At 56.7% G+C, this 19,540-nt stretch overlaps 1 protein-coding gene across 1 annotated transcript; it reads left to right on the top strand.

Annotated features, from left to right (window-relative positions):
• Nucleotides 1–1,941: 1,941 nt before the first annotated feature.
• LOC139604278 (sacsin-like) lies at nt 1,942–18,896 on the top strand. Its single transcript, XM_071455377.1, has 7 exons — nt 1,942–2,152; nt 5,323–5,410; nt 5,593–5,695; nt 5,953–6,099; nt 6,461–7,787; nt 8,037–8,125; nt 8,612–18,896. The coding sequence occupies exons 1-7, from the start codon at nt 2,130–2,132 to the stop codon at nt 18,667–18,669; spliced, it is 11,835 nt and encodes a 3,944-aa protein (XP_071311478.1). The 5' UTR covers nt 1,942–2,129; the 3' UTR covers nt 18,670–18,896.
• The last annotated feature ends 644 nt before the right edge of the window (nt 18,897–19,540 follow it).

The following is a 19,540-nucleotide window of genomic DNA, read 5'->3' as shown; positions in this document are numbered from 1 at the left end:
TTGGGTTCTACTTTCTTTTCTTATTATCTACCTATTTTTGCCTTTCATTTTCAGTTTCAATTCTGAGAGCCAAGATGCTGGAGAATAAATGTCTCATTAGATCACTCCCTGTCCCTCCTCTCTGAATGCCAGTGTTTGTCCTGGCTGTGCTATATCCAGAGAGAACTACAAAGAAGACTTTGCTCCAGACATGCAAAACTGCTCCAAACAGCCCAGGAGGTACCTCAGCTTGCTCTGTCCACCTCTCAGCCCAGCAAATGAGAAAAAGCAGGGAAGAGAAGGGTCAGTTTTATTGCACCTATCAAGGGAAGGACTCATTTTACTTACCTTCTGTCATGGTATAACCCCAGACTACAACTGAGCTTCACACATGATCCTTGGTGGGACAGTGGAGAGAATCAAGTGGTCAAAGTGAAAAAACCCCCAGTGGTTTGAGGTAAAGGTGTTTAATAAGGGAAGGAAAAGCTGCACATGGAAGAAAAGCAAACCAAGGGATTCATTCCCCACCTCCCACTGGCAGGTTCAGCCATCTCCAGGATAGCCTGGCTCCCACATGGTTACAATGATAGGAGGACAAATGCCACCACCCAAACATCCCCTTCTCTCTTCCCCAGCCTTCCCTGAGAGCACAACGCTGCTGTGTCCCTCTGTCCCCAGCTGGCCAGAGCTCCTGGCAGCACTGCAGGACCCATCCCCACCCCTGCAGAGGGGGAGCACGGAGCACAGGCCCATGGCTATCTGCAGTCCCACCACAGCTCTGAAGGTCACAGGGATGAGGGTCTGGAGGAATGGGAATCTGCCTGGAGAGGGGTCAAAGCCGTGGAGCACTGGCCTGCACATCACATTCGGCAGCAAGGTGAAAGAAGGAAGACGTGAGGAGGCTTCCCTGCAGAGGTGCCTCACTGCATCCCCTGAAATTTGTCCTACATTTGCCCCAAGTCACCGTGTCCTGCAGGTTCCTTCTTCACACATTCCAAGTGGTCTCATGTCTCCGTGGTCTTTCTGCCTGCACTCTGCAGTCCAAGTAGCCTCAATGTGGTGTCATGTGGTCCCCACATGGTCTGTAACAGTCCATGGGGCTGAAATTTGTTTTATGTGATCTCTGCAGTACAAATTATCTCCATATGGCCCCATGATCCATTAGACAGAGCCCCTTCACCCAGGACAGTTTGGGTGTTTCTGCAGGCCAGTCTGAGGCAGGAGACCAGCCCTGATGGCCCTGGGCCCATAGCAGTGTCCCCACATAGTCACACACCACATCTCTGCAGCCATATCCCCATGTATGCCCATATCACATCCCTGTAGGTGCATCCCTACATTTTCCATATCCCTGTAGCCATATCCACACGTGTGGGAAATGGATTTGTAGAGAGTTCTCAGGGCCTGACAGAAGGCTCACACGGTATACATCCATATGCAAACTTTGAGATAAGAAATGTTGACTTAGAAAAGCCATGGAATAGGACAGATACTGGTGAGAGACAAATGGAGCTAGAAACAAGTTTCAAAAGATGGCCTTGCAAATAAGACTAAATACTTTAGAGAAATAGAACCATGAAAGATGCATTGTAGTGGGACCCACAAGGAATCGTTTTAGATGATTGGCTTTAAGGCATCTACAACATGGTGTGGCTAAACCTGATAGGCCAAGAAACAGTTAATAGTGTATTGTAATTAGGAAATAGTTAACTCCTGATTGTGATGATGTGAATTATAACAGCTGTATTGTCTCACCCTTCTCATGACACTGAAAATAGAATAAAAGTTTTTAAAACACCTCTCAGTTACCCCATCTCTAAATCAGAAACACATATCATCCAACACCCACGTATTCCCATACCCCATCCAGGTATCCACATTCCCATATCCCTGCCCCATAGGCAAGTTCCCGCCCCGGTCCCGCGCACCGCCTTTCATGTCTCCTTGCTTCCCGCCGCTATTTTAGAAAAAAAACCTAGCAAAAGCACATTTCCCTGTATGTGCGTCTGCAACGGAGAAACGAAACTTTCGGTCTGGGAGGCGGGACCAGGGAGGCGGAGCAGGGGGCGGACCGGAGCTCCGAGCGGCGGCGCCGGGCAGGCAGCGGCAGCAGCTGCGGGAGTGGGCAGGGGTCCCCTGCAGTGCCCACCATGGCCCTCAAGCAGCCAAAGGCGTGAGTGGGTCTGGGGGCATCACTGGCGGTTTGTGGGGGACACAGGGCATGGCTAGAGCGTTCTGGGGGTCACAGGGGGCTGTTGGTGGGGCAGGGGGCTCAAGGGGTGCTGGGGAGAACTGAAGGGTGACTGAGGGAGGTGGGGACTGCAGCGGTCAGGGCTCACAGGGAGGGGTTTTCAGGGGCTGCTGGATGTCTTGGTTTTGACTGGGAGAGAGAGAATTTTCTCCCCAGAAGCTGCTCCAGCGCTGGTTTTGGTATTCAAAGTGAGAACAGCGCTGGTAACACGTTGAGTTGGAGCCCTGTCGAGCTCACTCCAAGGCAAGGACTTTTCAGTGTCCCATGCTCTGCCAGCAAGGGGGAGCATGGCCAGGAGACCCAACCCCAGCTGGCCAGGGGGATATTCCAGACCACAGAACCTCCTGCCCAGTGCAGAAACTGGGAGGGGGTTGGGAGCCACCGATTGCTACTGGGGAAGAGGCTGGGCATTGGTCAGTGGGTGATGAGCAACTACTGGGCACTGCTGGTTTCTATTGCGTTTTACTCTGTTCTCTCTCCTTCCCATTACTATTCTTAATAGTAGTAGCAGCAGTAATATCAATTTATTTAGTCTTGTTTCAGTTATTTAACTATACTTATCTCCACTAATGGGTTTTACCTTTTCTGGATTCTCTCCTCTATCTCACCAGAGCAGCGAGTGCCTGTGTAGGACTGAGTTCCTGGCTGGGGTAAACCACAACAGTCCTCTCTTTAGGGCACAAAGAGCTGAGATCTGAGCAGAGTGTGGTAAAACACAGTTGTAAGCATCTCTCATATTTATTCAATAGCTGTGAGTCACAGTTTGCTCTTGTGGTTCCTGCCCGTGTGCTCACAGGTGCATTTTATAAAATCCTTCCTGGTATGTGTGGTCCCGTGGGAATGTTCATCCTCCCTGGCTCTGGGCTAAGGTTATCACTCTGTTGTGGTTGGTAACACGGGGCTGTGGTACGAGAGGACGGCTGGAGCTGAATCGAAGCTGCCGGCTTGCTCAGCATTGCCGTCCCCGCTGGGCTTCGGGAGCCATCCAGTGGGAACTGCCAATAATTACACCCTTAGGCTTCTCTCCTGCGAGAGCCAAGCCATGAGACAAATCTTCCAGCTCAGCCTTTCCTTTCCCCTTCCCTTCTGTCATGGTTTGACACTGGCACAATGCCAGTGCCCCCATGAGTATACTCTCTCCCTGGTTTCTGCTGTGAGATGTGACCAGGAATAAGCGAAGCAGGCTCCCACTTAGGAAAAAAAATAATTATTTTATTAGGGAAAGGGAAAAAAAGAAAAGAAACACACAAGGAAAATGAAAACTTCACAAATACATCTCCTCCTCCTCCTCCCCAAATTCCCAATACAATACATCCCCCAAATCATCGACTCTCAGTCCAGCACCACCCTTCAGAATACTCAATCCTCAGTTCATCAAGAGGAGAAGGAGTCCTTCTTGTGCCAATGGTGACCTCTTCCTTTCATGTCCAGCCCTCTCACCACTGAACACGGACCAGGGCTGCTTCTAGGGTCAACTTTTAAGGATGCTTCGTCCCACTCCAAAAAGGCACAGTCTCAACTTTGGGACATCTGTCCCCCCCATATTTCACCCCTTGGGCCCGAGGGGCAGCAACACTGAGCCCTCTTGGTTCTGAGGCATTGCCTCCCCCTAGATGCAGTCTCTGTATCACAAGGAACATGGTTCTGTCCATGGCTGTACAAAAAGAGTCCAGCAAAAGCCACTCCATCATCTCTTCCCACTAAGATTCTTCTCTATTCTTCCAACATCTCTCACTTGCCCAGACCTCTCTCACACTTGCCCATTTCCTTCTTCATCTTCCACTCTATCTCTCTTCTAGGAAAGGTTAATGTTCTGTAAAGTCTTCATTGTCTGAAAAGAGGTTAAAAGCTCGTACAAGCGGCCGGCTGAACCCCCCCTTCTTCTCCTTCCCAGCCGTGCTGCCGGCACAGGCACGCGTTTATCAAGTTTCAAGGTTAGAGTCCCAGGCACCGGCTCTCTCTCTCTCTCTCTCTCTCTCTCTCTCTGTCTCCCGGGGGGCTGCCTGATGGCTCCCGGTCTCTCTCTCTCTCTCTTCCACCCTTCCACCCCCGGGCTCAGGCCTACCTCTCCCGGCTACATGGCTTTTCCCCTCTGCCCACCCAGCCTGCAGCTGGGCTGGGGGAGAGACCCGAACTCTTTCCCGCCGGAAACCCAAGAGAGGCTCCCAGGGGAGAGCCCTGCTTTTAACCCCGTGTTCTCAGAGGCGGACCCAATGTCCCAATGGCCACATTAGGTGCCAATATTAAAATCTGAGCACCAATTGGCCTGACCACAGCATCCCAGAAAACATATTTCCTGTCAAACCACCTTCCCTTCCCTTCCCTTCCCTTCCCTTCCCTTCCCTTCCCTTCCCTTCCCATACTCTCTGGTTACCCAAACCCTCAGGACAGTTTAACCCTTGCCCAGCTGTTCCCAGTGGGGGAGAATCAAAAAGAAAAGGTAAAACCTCTGAACTGACACAAGAACAGTTCAATAATTGAAACAAAGCTAAATGTATTGATGTTACTGCTGCTACTAATAGTAATGAAAAGGAGAGAGAATGGGATAAAATCCAAGAGAAACCAGTAATGCCCAATAGTTGCTCATACCCCACTGCCCAATGCCCCACCCATCCCACAGCAGTGATTGGTGACTCCTGGCCAGCCCCCTCCTAGTTTCTGCACTGGGCAGGAGGTTCTGGGGTCCGGAATATCCCCCTGGCCAGTTGGGGTCGGGTCTCCTGGCTGTGCCTCCCCTTTCTGGCAGAGCGTGGGACACTGAAAAGTCCTTTACTGAGCTCCAACTCAAACATCTGTGTGCAACTGACACTGTTCTCATGCTAAATCCTGAACTTAGCCCTGGACACACTTCTGGGAAGAAAATTAACTTTATCCCAATCAAAACCAGTGCTCTGGAGCATCCCAGGAAGAGATGGGGGTTTGGGGAAGTGTAGTTGTTGTCCTTGCAGGTGGTTGTTTCAGTGGATCCTGGAAAGAGATGGGGTCCTTGACCCTTTCCAAGCAGAGGCACATCCTGTGGGATCCAAGGAGGATGTGGGTGTCATGGTTACAGAGCCTCCCCCACACCTTCTCTCCCTCTCTCTGCTTTACAGGGAGACCTTCTGCCAGCGGGCACCCACCTTCCTTGACTACCTGCACAGCATCCTGCAGAAGTACCCGGATGGAGGGCAGATCCTCAAGGTCAGACCCCCAGGGAACCCCATCTGGGATCTCCTGCCCAGTGGGGCAGGCACTGCAGGCAGTGGGGCCGGTCCCTGTCCAGCACCAGCCCCAGGACCTTGGTGCCCAGCTGGGAGAGGGGGTCAGTGCTCTTCTCAGGGCCTGGAGGGCCCAGGTCACTGGGCACTGATCTGTAATTCCAGGAGCTGGTGCAGAACGCGGATGATGCCGGCGCTAATGAGGTCGTGTTTGTGTCTGACGAGCGGGAGTTCGACATCACCAGAGGGGGACTGGAGGGCACCCAGGGTGAGAGGCACTGTGGGCACTGGGAGAAAAATCAGATGAAGCCCTGGGGAGGCACTGGCTGGTGCTGGGAGGGACTGGGGGAACTGGAACTGGTGAGGGGTTCTGGGATGTGCTGGGAGCACTGAGGGTACTGGGAGGACTCAGTGCTGCTGAGGGGGGTTTTGTGGGACTGGAGCTTGTGGGGACACTGAGTGTGAATGACAATTCCCACTCCATGTCCCAATTGCCCCCAACCCATGGATGGTGCTGACCGCCAGGCCCAGCTCTCTTGGCCTACAACGATGCCGTGATGTCACCCCGGGACTGGACAGGGATTCAGCACCCAGGGGTGTCACACAAGCGGGAGGATCCCCGCAGTGTGGGGCGCTTCGGCTTGGGCTTCACTTCTGTCTACCACCTCACTGGTAAGTGGCACTGGGAGCCTCAGCTGGGACTGAACTGGGCATGTGGGTTTTACTGGAGGCACTGAAATACAGGTGCTGGGGAGAACTGGGGGCACTGGGGGTGTGCAAAATGGAGGGCTGTGTCCAAAGTGAGGAAACTTGAAGCATCGGGAGGCTTGGAGGGAGGCTGGCTGGCAATGGAGAGCAGGGCTAGGGAGACAAACTGAGGGAGGACTGGTGAATTGGGATTAAGCTTTGGATCATGGGAGGCACCATGGGGTTAAACTTGAGGCCATTGTGTGGGCATTGATGGGTTGGGATGATCTGGGAAGGCAGTGGTGTCCATGTCATCTCTGTGGCCTCATGGTTCCCATGTCTCCAGACCTGCCAGGTGTGCTGAGCCCCCCGTACTTGGGGGTGCTGGACCCCGAATGCCAGGTGCTGCCTGGTGGTGGCAAGCGCTGGGACATCTCTGAGGCCCAGGACCTTCCTGGCCTTTTCGAGCCCTTCTGGGCTGGGCTAGAAGCTGTAGGACAACACCGTGCCTCAGCCCAGGGCACCCTCTTCCGCTTTCCCCTTCGACGGCAACCCTCAGAAATCGCCCCAGGGGTCTCCGATCCTGAGCGCATCTGCAACCTCATCCAGACCTTCCTCACAGAGGCTCCTCTTGCCCTCCTCTTCCTCCGCCATGTCCGCCGTGTGGCCCTGCACCGTGTGGCCCCTGACGGGGTCCAGACACTCATGGGAACACTTGTGGCATCCCCTCAGCCTCTCCCTGTCCCGGTGCCATCAGGGGCTGAGGGGCTGAGTCTAGAGTGGTGCCTGGTGGCCCTGCACGGGGATGAGGTGGGTGCAGGGAGCGAGTGGCTGGTGGCCACAGGCAGAGCCACTGAGGGGCCAGCCGTGGCTCTGGGCACACGGCTGAGGTGCTGCCCTGAGCTGAGCCTGGCACACCCCCTCCACGGGGCCTGCCAAGGGCGGCTCTGCTGCTTCCTGCCACTGCCAGCCACTGACGAGACGGCCACAGGACTGCCTGTCCATGCCAGTGCTCCCTTTGCCCTCTCTGATGATCGCCGCCACCTGCGCTGGCTCCAGGAGGGTGAGGAGGGTGAGGAGGACGCCCACTGGAATGCTCTTCTACTGCTCAACCTCCTGCCCCGGGTCTACAGCCATTTGGCCGCCGTGGCCGTGGCTCTGCCCGGTGCAGATGCCTACAGCCTGTGGCCAGACCCCGAGTGCACGCCGAGCTCCGGCCGGATCCACAGCCTGGTGAGCCGCGTGTGCCGGGAGCTGGTGGCCGCCCCCGTCCTGCTGCCAGCCGGGGGGCAGGGGTGGCTGCGGGCCCTTGAGGCTGTGCTGCTGCCGGTGGCCGCGGGCGATGAGGCCACACGGCGGGCGGTGCAGGCCTTGCTGGTGGCAGCTGGGGAGCCGGTGGCCGAGGTCCCACCCCATGTGTGGAGGGCGCTGAACCTGGGGATGCCGAAGGGTCTGCGGGAGGCCACGACGGGACACGTGCGGGAGGTGCTGCGGCGCCACAGGGCTGCAGAACTCCCGGCTGCCAGCCGCCTCTCCCTGCTGCGCTTCATGGCCGGGGATGGGTGCCATGCTGAGCTCCGCGGCCTCCCCCTCCTGCCCCGTGCCGATGGAACCTTTGTGGCCTTTGGAACTGCATCGGCCGTGGTCTACGTGGACACATCCGACTGCCCCAGGTGAGCCCGTGACCCCTGGCAGCTCCGCTCCTTGCAGAGTGGGCAGGACAGCCAGCTGGCCACAGTCACAGCTCTCGGTCTTGAATTGGGAAGGGGAGGTATGGCCAAACCTGGATATTTGGCCCTGGATATTTGGGCTCCTCACTTCCCTCCTTCTCTAGTGTCACCAAGTGGGAGCTAAGGCAGGTGTCCAGAAAGCTGCTCCCCATTACCCCTCTGGTCCCCCAGCACCTCTGTCTGTTCCCACAGGGAGCTTCTGCCTGGCTTGGCTGGGTCCTTCCTGCCCTCAGACCTGGAGCCAGGCTTGGACAGCCTCCTGCGAGGCATTGCCAAGAAGGGTAAGAGATGGGGGTCCCTGGATCACCTTTAGGTCCCTGGTTGCCCCCCCTAAACCCCAACATGCTCAGGCAGCCTTGTACACCTTGGGGTTCCTCTGCAGCCCAGTATCTCCCTGTACATCCCTGTCTCTCTGGGGGATCCATGTCCTTGCTGTTCTTCCCACATTCCCCTGTCCCCTCTGTGCTCCCTCAGCTGCTGAGTCTCACTCTGTTCCTCCTCTGAAGAACTCTGTGCTCCCCAGTGCTGGTCCCCCTAACACCTTTTTACTTCCCATATCTCTTTCTTATATCCCCACCCACCCTGAGGTTTGTGGGTTCTCTGTGCTCCTATTAAGGGTATCCACCATCCCTCCAGAGCCCAGGTCCTCCCATATCCCATATGGGGGCCACTCATCCCCTGCAGGTTCTTTCTCCTCCATCCTGTGTCCCCCTGCCAGGGCCCAGGTCTCACGTGTTTCTAGTGCAGCCTCTGCTTCTTGTACACAGGTCTCTTCCCCAACCTGGTTCTGCTGGACCCAGCCGTGACTGTACAGACCCTGCGCTTGGCTCTGCCCCCCACCTGGACATCCCAGTCTTCAACCCCAGTGATGTGGTGCCCAGCCCAAGGCCTCCCCCAGCCCCCAGCCTCCTGGTTCCCAGCCCTGTGGCAATTCCTGGCCCACCACATGGAAGACCTGGGCCCTCTGGAGGGGCTTCCTCTTATAGCCCTGTCCTCACTGGATGCCCCCACTGTCCGTCTGGCTCCACTGATACCTGAGTCCAGTCTTATCTTCCAGGCATGGGAGGACCAGCTCCTGCCACTTGATGTGGCCCCTGTGCTGGAGGTCCTGGGTTGCCCTGTGGTGCCACCAAGCACATGGCACCGCTCGCTGCCCCGCTATGTCCTGCCTCCATCCCCCCTCAATGCCCTTCGGGCCCTGGGCAGGCAGGGGGCTGCAGCAGTGGCCTCCCGCATGGCCTTGCTGCCTGATGCGGATGTGATCACCCTCCGGCACTACCTGGCAGACGTCCCATCCCTGACAAAGCAGGACATGGCCACTCTGGCTGCTCTGCCCCTCTTTCTGCCACTGCCCTGCTTGGCCACCCCACAGCCCACAGAGCTGGTGCCAGCCGCTGCCACCCCGGTGCTGGAGCCAGAGCTGGAGCTGCCCCAAGATGTGGTGCTGCCGGAGGCCGTGTTGCGGTGCCGGGATGAAGTTGACCGGCAGCTACTCAGGAGGCTCCAGAGGCCCCTCATCAGTGCAGCCTGTGTGATGCTGAAGGCCGTCAGAGCGGTGGCCCAAGGGGCGTATGCGGGACGAGCGGCTGAGATGCAGGCTCTGCTGCTCTGGGTGCTGCAGCACGGAGACACTGTCTTTGCACAGAGCCCCTTGCTCCAGCAGGCCTGCAGCACGCTGGCCTTCCTGGAGACCCCTGCCGGCCCCGCATGCCCGCAAGACCTCTATGACCCCTGTGACAGCACCTTGCAGGCGCTGCTGGGACCCGAGCGCTTTCCTCCTGCTGCCTTCCACAATCCGTCTGTCCTCCGTGCCTTGAGGGCCGTGGGCTTGCGGCACGGTGAGGGGTGCATGCTGCCCTCAGACATCCTGGCAGCTGCAGCAAAAGTCAGTCAGGGTGGCACGGCAGCTCTGGACAGGGCTGAGGCACTGATCACAGTCTGCAACCACTCCAAGGCACTGGATGGCTTCAGTGCTGCAGAGCTCGGGCAGCTCCAGGCCCTGCCCTGGGTGCCTCGCTCCAAGTGCACAGGAGAGCCTGGGCAGCCCTTCCTGCCCCCTAAGGAGCTGAGATCCATGCAGTACCAATCCCTGGTGGGGCTTGCCATGCCCCTGACTGATGCCTTTGTGCCAGAGGCAGAGAAGAAGCTGGGGCTGAGCCAGACCCCACCGCCGGAGAGAGTGTGGGAGCAGCTGAGAAAGCTGGCGGGGCGCAAGAACATGGATGAGGTGGGTCCTGCTCTCCAGCCCATCTACTGGCACATGCAGGAAAACCTGAAGGCCTTTGGGACTGCCCCGGATAGCGCTGTTGTGTGGACTGGGTCTGGGCTTGTCCTGCCATGTGATGCTGTGCTGGGCTATCCTGAGAAGCTGGAGCTGGGGATGCTGGTGCCCCGGGTGCCCCCTGACTTCCTGTCCTACGGCTGCCTCTTCAGGGCTTGGGGGGTGGCAGACGGGGTGAGTGAGGAGAGGGCGGTGTCAGCCCTGCGCTCCCTGGGGCAGGACATAGACAGGCGCAGCTCCCGAGCGGGCACTGCTGCAGAGTTGGCGGTGGTTGTAGCTGTCCTGGAGTGGCTGAAGAGGCGGGGCCACCAGGGCGAGGGCACTGTGCCGGTTCCTGTGAGGATCCCGCAGGGCTCAGGCTTTGCCCTCCGTCCAGCTGCCTCTGCCGTGTACCTGGACATGGAGCTGGAGGAAGAGGAGGATGTTCAAGAGGTGGTGCACGAGGCAGTGCCTTCCAGCACAGCCATGTTCCTGGGCACGGAGCGTCTCAGTACATGGGTGCTGGGCCCGGAGCCGTTCACAGCCTGTGGCCCCTCGGAGCCCATCACCCGACGCCTCCGCAACATCCTCCAGGAGTACGGCGAGGAGGGCGACCTCTTCACAGAGATGGTCCAGAATGCAGAGGATGCCAGCGCTACCGTGTGCCGCTTCCTCCTGGACCTGCGGTGCCGCAGAAAGGCCACCTCTGGGCTGCTAGACCCAGGCATGGCTACCTGCCATGGCCCAGCCCTCTGGGCCTACAACAATGCCCTGTTCACAGAGGATGACCTCCAGAACATCACCCGGATTGGGGCTGCCACAAAGGAGGGCCAGGCAGGCCGGATCGGGCGCTTTGGGCTGGGCTTCAGCTCTGTGTACCGTGTCACGGATGTGCCGGCAGTGCTGAGTGGGGAGACACTGCTCATCTTTGATCCCAATGGCACCCATCTGGGCAAGCACATCACCAGGGCCGGCTCCCCTGGCATCCGCCTGGACTTCTCCAGCCGACCACGCATCCTCCGTGTCTTTGCTGAGCAGTTCCAGCCCTACCACGGTATCTTTGGGTGCTGCCTGCCTGAGCCAGGACCCTTTCCAGGAAGCCTTTTCCGCTTGCCTTTTCGCACTGAAGAGGAAGCTGTGACATCACAGATTTGCTCTGAGGCCTTTGGTACAGAGCGCATCCAGTCCCTTGGAACTGCTTTCCTTGGCTCTAACCGGCTCCTGCTGCTCTTCCTGAAGAAGGTGAGGGAGCTGTCCCTGGAGATGCTGCCAGACACGGCCACTTCTGCAGAAGACACCATGTCTCTGGCCACGCTGCAGAGAAAGGAGATCCGAGACTTGGGGACCCCTGGGGATCCCCCAAGTTGGGCAGCCATTGAGCAGCTCTCAGCCTGTGAGGAGGAATCCAGGACCACATGGCACTACCTGGTTTTGGTGTGTCAGGGTGATGGGGAGTTGTTGGAACTGTTTCACCAGAACACACAGGCAGGACTCCATCCTCCACTTCCCATGGCTGGTGTGGCCCTTCCCCTTGCCCCTACTGAAGATGGCAAGTGGGTTCCACGTCTGGACGCTGAGAAGGGGCAAGTTTTCTGCCACCTTCCCATGCCGATCATGTCAGGGCTGCCAATCCACCTGCATGGGGCCTTCAGCATCCTCTCAAATCGCAAGGGGCTGTGGAGCACGGCGGAGCGGGGCAAGTGGAACCAGGTGCTGCTCCACAATGCTGTGCCGATGGCCTGGCTCCGGGCACTGGACCATCTCCGTGCCATGCATGAGGCAGGCAAGTTAAAGAACTATGAGTATCATCTCTTCTGGCCAGACATTAGCACTGCCCATTACCCCTTTACAGAGGCTGTGACTGGTTTCTACCAGGCTGTGGCAGCCAGGAGCGGCCCAAGGCTCTTTTCCGATGGCCACTCCTGGTGCTCGCTGCAGGACGCCCGCTTCCTGCACCAGGCTGTAGAGAGACACCCTAAGCTGGGTACTGTGGCACAGCGAGTCTTTGCCATCACCGTGCCCCGTCCCCTGTTGGCTGTGGCCTTGCCTGGGAAGGTGCAGGAGGGCCTTGGGAAGGCGCTGGATGCTGGAACCTATGACTGGAGCCGCTTTCTCTGTGAGCTTGTGCTTCCCAACTTGGAAGATCTCCCTGATGCTGACCGGAACCTGCTGGTGCTCCATGCACTGGATATGTCTCATGAGGGTGTGGACAAAGTGCTGCAGACAGTGCCCTGCATCCCTGTCACCCCTCATGGCCACCTGCAGTTCATCAATTACCTGGTGCATCCCAGAGGCCGTGCTGCCCCTTTATACAACCCTGAGGATGGGCGCTTCCCCACTGGGAATGCCTTCCTTTCCCTGGAGAGACTAAACCAACTGGAGAGGCTGGGCATGGTGAAGAACACTGTGTCTCTGCCAGAGCTGCTGGAGAGGGCAAAGACTGTGCAGCTTGTCTGGACCAAGAATCATGCCCAGGGCTACCAGAGGGCTGCCTGCATCCTTGAGTTACTTCAGAATGCAGTGAAGAAGGGAACAAACGACACCCTGCAGGCCGCTTTCCAGACTGTGCCCTTTCTCCCTGCTGCACAGCACACCAGTGACCCTGTGCTGCTGCCAGCTGCCCAGCTCTACCATCACCTCCATGAGCCACTAGTGGGACTCATCCAGCCTATCTTGGCTCCTAAAATGCTGGGGAAAAACTTCAGCCTCTCCGAGGAGGTAGCGTCCTTCTTGGGGCTGGACCGGCAGGTACCATCAGCTCAGGTTCTTGAGCAGCTGCGAGCACTCCATTGTTTCTCCAACACTCTCCCTTTGGAGACCCTGCAGTACAACACCAAGTGCTGCTACAAGCACCTGAACATGCTGCTCCGGGAACATCCTTCCAGCCGGAATGAGGTGGCTTCGGCAGTGGCCCCAGAGGAGCCCTTCATCTTGGTGGGCTCCCGTTTTGTGCCAGTCACAGCTGTGGCTGAGACATTGTCATTTGAGGCTGCCCCATACCTTCATCAGCTCCAAGACCAGTACAAGCCCTACAGAGAGCTCTGGGAGTGTGTGGGGCTGCGCCACACATTTGCCTGGGATGATTATGCCCGAGTGCTCTGCACCCTGGCAGAGACACATGCTGGAAAGGCACTGCCTGCTGCGGAGCTAAATCTGGTCCTGCGGCTGGTGTCTTGTGGCTTGATGGAAGATGGCAACCAGCCAGATGCCTGCCAGACCCAGCAACTCTTTCTGCCTGATGAGGAGGGCATTTTGCACCCAAGGGACAAGCTCTACTTCAATGATGCACCATGGATTCCGTTGGACAGAGATGTCCTGCTGTGCCATAAACAGCTGTCCCGAGAGGCAGCCCTGCACTGTGGGGTGGCCACCACACGCCACCGAGCACTGGAGAGGTGTGTAGTCAACACTGATCACCTGAGCCTCTGGGCGCAGCCGTTTGGTCCCCATGAAGATTTGCCAACGCGACTGAAGAACATCTTGAAGGCGTACTCTGAGTCCGCTCCTGATCTGGTGAAGGAGGTGCTCCAGAACGCAGATGATGCTGGTGCGGGGCTTTTGCACTTTGTGTGGGACCGCCGGCAGCACCCAGCAAAGGCCACTTTTAGTGAAGAATGGAAGATCCTGCAGGGCCCTGCCCTCTGCATCTACAATGACCGCCCCTTCCAGGAGCAGGACATTAAAGGCATTCAGCATCTGGGGGTCGGTAGCAAGCAAGACCGTCAGGATGTTACAGGCAAACATGGCCTTGGCTTCAACACTGTCTACCACTTTACTGACTGCCCAGCCTTCCTGACTGGAGACAGTACCCTGTGTGTCTCTGATCCCCATCTCTACTACGTGCCCACAGCCACAACTGAGAAGCCTGGTAGCATGTTTACTGTCAACACTGACTTCAAGAAGAATTTTCCAGACATTTATGACACCTTCCTACCATCCTTCTTCAACCTGAAACAGGGCGTCCTTTTCCGGCTGCCGCTTCGCACTGCAGCTGAGGCTTCCAAGTCCAGGGTGTCTGACATGGTCATGAGAGACCAAGACTTCAAGAACATGGAAGAAACACTGGCTAAGGAAGGTGAGGACTTGGTGCTCTTCCTCCGGCATGTCCACACCATCATCTTCTCTGAGATCCCCCCAGATGGGAAAGAGTTGGTGGAGAAGCTGCGGGTAACCACGGAACTCACAGAGGATGATGCAAAGTTGAGACGGGATTTTCAAGCAAGATTAAGCCAAGCCATGGATGGGAGCAGCCCCACCCCTCTCTCCTATACCATGAAAGTCAAAAATAGCAGGGCCAAGACCACAAGTTTGTGGAGGGTGATCTCCCAGATTGGGGTGCAGGACAGGGCTGAGGAGTCTCCAGAGCTTAAATGGCTGCCCTATGGGGCTGTGGCTGCCCGCCTGGAGCCTCTGAACCAAGTCACGGGCAGAGCCTTCTGCACCCTCCCACTGCCCTTAGTCACTGGGCTGCCTTTACACATCAATGCCAACTTCTCTGTGGATGTAGCCAGGTGCAGTCTCCACTGGGACAAAGCTGGCACAGGGGCAACCTGGAATGGCTTCTTGCTCCGGCGCTTGGTGGTTCCACTGTACTGTTACTTTCTCACCAGGCAGTGGAAAGCCCTGGAGAAGCTCCAGTATCGGTCCCTGGAATTCTGCCAGCAGCACCTGAACTCCCACTTCCTCCAGTTTTTCCCTGTAATGAAAAGGGTGTTACCTATGTTCCAGGACATGGTGAGAGAGGTCTACAAGCACCTCAGTCATGCACGCCTGCCCCTTGTGCCTGTGTACAGGGAAAAAACGTCACCTGGCAGGGTGACAATAACCTGGGCATCTCCAGGTGGAGGGGACATGCTAACAGAGCCGTACTTCCTCGAGGAGATGCCTCAGCCAGAAGTCCAGAAAGTGCTGGAGCAACTTAACATGAAACTGGTTCCAGCATTCCCCCACCTGCAGCAGATCCGCAAGGAGTTCATTGAAGCCCAAGTGAACACTGTTGTCTTAGGGCCAGACTCTCTCCGATGCTTTCTCAAGGCCCTGGCTCTGCCTGTGCCCTGCAAGCTGGCTGAGACACCCCTGAGGACCCCAGAGAGCTGCACCTACCTGCTGCGATACTTAACAGGATGGAACAGGCACTCTCAAGGTACTCAAAAGGATAGGGACAAGGCAATCCTGGAAGGCCTGCCCTTGCTGGCCACAGAAGATGGTCTTCTGAATGCTTTCAGCATCCACCACCCTGTCTTCAAGAACTCCTTTGCCCACCTCTTCCCCAAGCACAGCCACTGTTTTGCCCAAAAGTGTGTTCCTGCATGGATCCCACCTTGCTTTGTGAAGGAGCTTGACCTCCCACAGGCCACACCACTCATCCAGGAGGCTTTGGGTCAGTGGGAGTGGACTCAGGGGGAAGAGTGGCTTAAGGGGCTGTGGACCTTCTTTGAGAGTGTGGTCCTCTACAAGACCTCAGATGTGACCATGGACTCATTCATGAATCATCTCCAGAATATGGCAGTGCTGCCTATTCGGGGGAATAAGACAGACTCAAAGCACCTACTGCCACTATCCTCCCTCTCCAGGGTTCTTTATGAGTGTTACTCTGAAGTGGAAAAGGTGCTGCACAAACTGGGCATCCCTGTGCTCCAGAAATCCCTGCTGCCCTGGGATTTTGCCTACCATTTCCTGAAGCCAAGGGCACTGCAGGTCACAGATCCCAGGGCTATAGTGGCCCATCTGGCAGACACAAGAGCTGATCTCTGCTGGGGGGATTTAGAGGAGCAGGATTTGTCAGCCCTGCTAAGGTTTGTCCAGCAGGGAAAGGGAAAGCTGGATGCACATGCACTGGAGCAGCTCCAGCACCTGCCTCTCTTCCAGAAGTCTGGGGGTGGCTATGTAGCTGTGGCTCCCTACCGCAAGGTGCTGTTACTCGACAGACAAGTGCCCTCAAATGCCCAAGCCCTGTATGACTTGGACAAAGACATGCTGCTTCTCACACCAAGCCCGTTCCACAAATGGCTGGCTGAGCGTTTGAAGTGGGAGGTCACAGATGACCAAAAGCTCTTCATGACTGTGGTACTTCCCCGGCTGTCCCAGCTCACACGGCAAAACCTCATGGAAGCTGTACGATTGTTCTTTGTCATGAAACCTTTCTTGGATGATGAGAGTGTGGAGACCATTGTGGCAGCTTTTCAGAAGGTGGCCTTTATACCAGATGCCCACGGAACACTGCGCCTGGCCTCCTACTTCTACCTTGACATGCCCTCCTTCCACACTCTGCGGCTCCAAAACCGCTTTGTGCCTAAATCTTTCTTTAAGGAGCTTCGTTTGAACCAGCAAGAAATTGTGCATTTCTTCCTCAAGGCAGGTGTCCGCACCAGCCTCTCTGTAAAGGATTTTTTGGCACTGGCTGAGGAGATAGAGCATGAAGCCACTCAGGCTACATGCCATGCTGCAGAACTGCTGAAACAACAGCAGGAGATGCTCAAGCAACTTGCAATCCTGTTGAAAAATCCTGACTCAAAGGGTTTCCTGAGCAAAATTGCCTCAATCCAATTCCTGCCTCCACTGGATATCCCCCCAAACTTGATGAACCTTCACCCTCCTTTTGCAGACTGCACTAAGGCTGTGGCTCTGAAAGGCAGCATTTCCTACTGCAAAAATGTGGCTGAACTCCTGTGGACATCAGCCATCATCCTGCCAAAATCCCTTGAACTTGAGAAGACATCCCTGAAAGCCATGGGAGTCCTTGTAGAGATACCCACTGCCCTGGTGGTGGCCAACCTGGAACATGTGTGCAGGGCAGCTTGCTTGACACAAGGGCAGGTAAGCACACGGGCCAAGGTGCTCTGTAGCATGTACAGCTTCCTGCAGACCCATCTGGAGGAGGTGGATGCAGAGCACCTCGCTGAGCTGCCCGTGGTGCTGGCCAAGTCACGCGACATGGCCAGGCCATGGCAGGTGGTGGCATCACTCCCGGACGAGGATGACTTTTACCCCTACCTCCTCACGACTCACCCCCACATGGCTGTCTTTAGAGATCTCCTGCAACACCTTGGCGTTGTCCAGGTCCCCACACTTACTCACTACAGCCGTGTCCTGGCCCAAATCTACCAGGAGAGCCATGGCAGTGGGACCCTTTCCAGTAGCCAGAAGAAGACGGTCCTGCTGGCCACACAGCATTTCTTCCAGCTGCTGTGGAAGGAACCGGAGCCCCCTGATTGCTCTGCTGTGGCTGAGCTGTACCTGCTGAGCACTGCTGACTGCCTGGAGCTGTCCCACAAACTCTGCTTCAATGACTGTGTGCCCTCAGAGACTGCTCAGGCCCTGGAGAAGACCTTTGTGTTCATGGCTGCACTGCCAGTGTCTGGGTGTAATGCCAGGTGGCTGCTGCAAAGGCTGCCACCACGGCTGCAGCCACAGATGCTTTCAGAGGTGACAGAGAAGCAGCTGGAGGAGGGTGGTCCACAGCCATGTCAATATGGCTCTCAGTGTCCTGCACAGAGGCGTCTGCAGACCCTGCTGGTATCCCCGTGGTTTAGGCTGGGGCTGGAGTCCCTGCTGCAGTGGCAGACCCCCAAGGCTATGATGGGAATGGAGGGGGATGGTGGCTTTGCAGTGGAGCAGGTGAAAGTGCAGTGCTGCAAGGACATCTGCACTGTGCTGGTGCACAGTGGGGCAAAGGTGGAGGGCAGCTCCCAATCGCAGGTTATCCATGTGTGCCTGTCTGGTGGTGCCCAGCGTCTCTTCTACATCCAGCACGCAGAGATGGTGCTGAACCGGCAGCAGCTGAGGGTGGTGGAGACACTGGCGCAGGAGATCAACAAGATCCTGGGTGGGCAGCTGGAGGCACGTGCTTTGTCCGTGCTGCGTGAAATGCTGGTCTGCCAGGAGCCACAGGACATTGCCTTTGTTCTGGAGGAGAACAACGTGGCACTGGTGGGGGCTGCACCAGAGCCAGAGAAGAGGCTGCAGGAGGAGGCTGAAGCTGTGGAAGAAGAGGGGCCATGGAAGGATCCCAGCCTGCCAACCTGGAGGCCTCTGCATGGTGTCAGGGGGCCAAAGGTGCGGGGCCAATACAAACCTGTGAGCACCGCCCGGCACCATGGGCAGGGAGGCAGTGGCTCCTTGCTTAGCAGTGAGGAGCTCATGGTCCTGACTCCATCCGTCCCCGAGGCCCTGCGTTGGCTGTGTCAGGCCACGAGTGACCTGCAGGCAGCCAGCAATGATATCTTGCACAGCTGCCCCAACTGGGTGCTCTTCAAAGTGCACCAGGCCCTGGAGAAGGCGCTGGTGGCAGCCGTGCTTTGCCGCGGGGAAGCCTTTGCGGGCCATAGGGGGCTGATGGGCATGGCCCAAAGGCTGGAGGCAGAGGAGCCGGAGCTGAGGGGCCTCGTCGTGGATGTGCAGTGGTTGTGTGACTGCGGTGTAGACGGCAAGGCCACGCAGTACCCGAGTTACCATCCCTTTCCTATGATCCCCAGTGAGGCCTTCCCCAGCGTGGATGAGGAGGAGGTCCTGAAGCGGGCACAGAAAGTGCTGGTGACACTGAAGGACCATGTGGGCAGAAAGTGAGAGGTCCCTACCAAGGGGCATGGCACCTGGGGCACGGTACCACCAGGCGCCCATCATGAACCTGTTGTGGACTCACCGTGGACTTGCCACAGGCAATTCCAGACTGTCCAGCCCTGGTATGGGAATTTTGGTGGCAGATGAAGGCCTAGACCACTGGACATCACAGAGTAGCCTGAGCCATTGGCATGTCTTGAGTGTGCAGTAAATAAAGTGCAAAATAAATGCTGCAGTGCTGGTAGATCCTTCACTGACAGTGGAGTCAGGGACATGAAGAAGTCATGGGCAATGGGTGTTGAAGGTGGAGCTGGTGATGAAGGCATTTGGAGAACTGTGGTGGGTCAGTTTTGTCTAGCCAGGTGCCCATTGAGCCACTCCATTACTTCCCCTCTTTGACTGAAAAGGAGAAGAAAATGTGATAAAAATCCCATGGGTCAGGGAGATCACTGACCAATTACCGTCACAGTTAAAACAGACTCACCTTGGGGAAATTAATTTATTTTATAACCAATTAAACAGAGTAGGAAAATGAGAAATAAGGATAAACCTTAAAACACCTCCCCCTACCCTCCCTTCTTCCCAGACTCAGCTTCACTCCCAACTCTTTTACCTCCTCCCCTCGAGCAGTGCGCAAGATGGGGATTGTGGATTGCTGTCAGCTCATAACACTTGTCTCTGCTGCTCCTCACAGATTCCCCTCTCCATGGGAGACAGTCCTGCGCCAACTTTTCCAATGTGGGTCCTTCCCATGGGCTGCAGTTCTCTAAGAACTGCTCCAGCAAGGTCCCTTTCCATGGGGTACAGTCTTTCAGGAACAGACTGCTCCCATGTTCTGCCAGCTCCTGCATGGACTCCTCTCCACAGAGCACAGCCC

The sequence above is a fragment of the Agelaius tricolor genome, unplaced genomic scaffold, assembly GCF_023055355.1.
Source record: "Agelaius tricolor isolate 1412-34295 unplaced genomic scaffold, bAgeTri1.0.p SCAF_49, whole genome shotgun sequence".
In the NCBI taxonomy this organism is placed as follows: Eukaryota; Metazoa; Chordata; class Aves; order Passeriformes; family Icteridae; genus Agelaius; species Agelaius tricolor.
Note: the sequence above shows the minus strand (reverse complement) of the source record. Positions and strands in the feature narration are given on the sequence as shown.

Bases quoted from the DNA above. Each gene is read 5' to 3' on its own strand.
- LOC139604278 (XM_071455377.1), top strand. From the start codon at position 2,130: ATGGCCCTCAAGCAGCCAAAGGC. The intron at 2,153-5,322 runs GTGAGTGGGTCT...TCTGCTTTACAG, and splicing joins GCCCTCAAGCAGCCAAAGGC to GGAGACCTTCTGCCAGCGGG. The intron at 6,100-6,460 runs GTAAGTGGCACT...CCATGTCTCCAG, and splicing joins TTCTGTCTACCACCTCACTG to ACCTGCCAGGTGTGCTGAGC.